Here is a 2,636-nt window from a genome sequence, read left to right on the forward strand (position 1 = left end):
GAATGATATTATGCAAACAATTCTGGTTAGACACATTGCAGGGTCACACATTATAAATGTAATTAACACGTATTTGATAAGCATGTTTTCTAGTAATTGTCTTAAATATATACATTATATTATAACAGACTTCCTAAACAAAACAAACTACCAATGGCGGATACAAAGGAGACAAAGAGGCACCTACGGCCCATAAGGAATTTTGTGATAAAAAAAAAATCATGTAGGTCTACTAACTGGATTTTTACTATTTTCTTCATATTTTTACAAATGTCCATCTATGATAGATAAGTATACATTGGTGCTCACAACAAAACTAAATTTCTAATATTAAACTTTAGAATAATTTAGATGAAAGATCATGATGCCTAGACACGCCCCCGGAACTCACAGGGGAAGAATTTTTACGTGAAGTGTTCTGATTGTGATGCTAAAGTGTACCGAGAGGTGCTATATTTTGTATACAGGTACAACATTTCAACATGAGCTTTTGTCCCAGCGACACAACCGACGATTGTTATCATTAATGGATGTAGGCCCTAATTGTACGGTACAGTAGTACTGTACTAGGATTGAAAATAAAAGTAAAATTTGTTTATGTAAATGGCGTTGCTGTCTTTCTGTATAGGCCCTATATCTTAAATTGTGTACACAAGTCCGATTCAGAACACCTAGTTCTGCAGCCCTTATTATGTAACTACTTACTACCACTGGATAAATCATGCACGTATGCACCGTACCTAACGGTTCGTTTTTGTATGAATCGCAGGAGCTACACAGACAGTTGTTTATAATGTAGATTCCTTTTAGCGAATAATCGATTCGCGTATACAGTAATCAATTGTAGTTGCTGTTATTAATTGACCTGAACAGTGGTAGCGCGCAGGGTCACCGACGAGCAGGTTAACAGCATGAACCCCCTCCCCCATTTATACTCTTGGGTAAAGAGTGGCAAACGTAAGTAAAGCAAATGCGTTGAGCGTCAGTCTCGAACTCCCGATCTCACGATCAAAATCCAACGGCTTACACCCTGCGCCACAAGCTCCCACAAACGGTGAACATTTCGAGAAAACACGACTGGGAAACATGTAGGCGAACATAATTATAGTAAAGGTAGACATAATGTGACATCAAATGTAGGCCTATCGTTATCATGACATGACCGTATTTTTTTTAATCATGGGTGAAAACAGACGAAGATAGGGAAACAATTTGCTAAACACAACTGTGTCATCTGAACAACTACAATTCTTTAAAACATACAAAAATATTCGCAAAATTTTGTTTTTGCCAATGCCCACGTACCGGTACTAAATCTTTCTTGGTATCAGGATACAGGCCCGTATAGCTAGGTTCATCCAAGAGTGGGTGGGGGGGGGGGGGGGGGGTTTCTGGGCATGAGTTCCATGGCAGTCGAAGCCCCGGTAGGGGTCGGCGAAATCCCCAAAGCAAGAGGATTTTTGTGCTTTATGGGCCTAAATAATGCTATAAAAGCAGATATGTTTGAAAATGTCTGTGTCTCGGTGGGTCTGCAGTGCATTAGTTGGGTTGGAGGACTTATTTGGAAAAGTTAAAGAGGGGTTTCGCCAGAAAACAGGGAGTTTGCTAGAAAAAGGGGTTCTCCCGAACCCTAACCCCCCTCCCCTCTTGGATACGGGCCTGGGATACAATGCACTAGTAAATCTTTCGAAAACATATTCCTATAAAGCAATAGAAATATATGCACGCACGTTTTTGTGTGATTTTTAAAACTTTGATTAACTATTTGTTCAGATTTTTATGTCGGGGATTAGTTTAAATTTGTTTTGATATACAGCATAATATTTCATATCTGCTTCACAGCACGCAGGATTATATGGTGTTTGTTATTGTCACTGTTTTTAACTTCCCTACAACAACAAGCTATGTGAACATCCCGTATCCTTTGAATGTACCGGTATTTAAATGTATAAATCTTCAGTCAGGTATTAAAGTACCGGTAGATCTAAAACCGCTCTTGAGTGACCAGGAACTACAAAAACATGTTCTGAGAAAATATTTCAAAAGCAAAAGTAACACGCACTTTTTTTTTTAAAGTTTGTTCAACTAATGTTGATCAGGTTTTGGTATTATATAGTTATCGTACGTTAAATACAACTTAGCTTTTTAGCTTTACTTCACTATAGGTTGGATGAATTATTGTTGTTATAATATATTTTTTTTTTTACATTTCCATACATGTTAGACCTGCTTTAAGAAAGCATGATAATATATTGTTTAATGTTAGTGTTAGTGCCACTTGATCCACCACTGGACACACCCCTTCAAATTCCTTCCCTCCGGGTCATTGGTGATCCACGATTTTCAAACAATTCGCCCCCTGATTAGTCTTCACATCAACGTCAACGTTCTGTCGTCAATCACTCACAAAATACGGATGGCTCATTAGCCGACCATCGTGGGCGACGAACGGAATAAAGAGGATGAAAGATGCTGTAGACTTACATGACTGGCATTGAATGCCTGTGAAGCACGCAGGACACATGCACACAAAATCGAGAGTACCACCGGGGTCTGTCGTTGTCGTGCAAACTCCATTATTAAAGCATATATTAGTATCGCATGGGTCTAAAAAAAAAAAGAAGAAATTGTTCCAT

General features: G+C 38.5%; 1 protein-coding gene across 1 annotated transcript in view; it reads right to left on the bottom strand.

Moving 5' to 3' along the window:
• Nucleotides 1-2,636, bottom strand: part of LOC117115612 (neurogenic locus notch homolog protein 1-like) — a 37,539-nt gene that overhangs the window by 29,121 nt on the left and 5,782 nt on the right. The window contains exon 4 of the mRNA XM_033259478.1: nt 2,485-2,607. Coding sequence (XP_033115369.1) covers nt 2,485-2,607 — 123 coding nt within the window. The remainder of the gene's footprint in view (nt 1-2,484; nt 2,608-2,636) is intronic.

The sequence above is a fragment of the Anneissia japonica genome, unplaced genomic scaffold (assembly GCF_011630105.1).
Source record: "Anneissia japonica isolate Jap-2015-1 unplaced genomic scaffold, ASM1163010v1 scaffold16662_len1167910_cov178, whole genome shotgun sequence".
NCBI lineage: Eukaryota > Metazoa > Echinodermata > Crinoidea > Comatulida > Comatulidae > Anneissia > Anneissia japonica.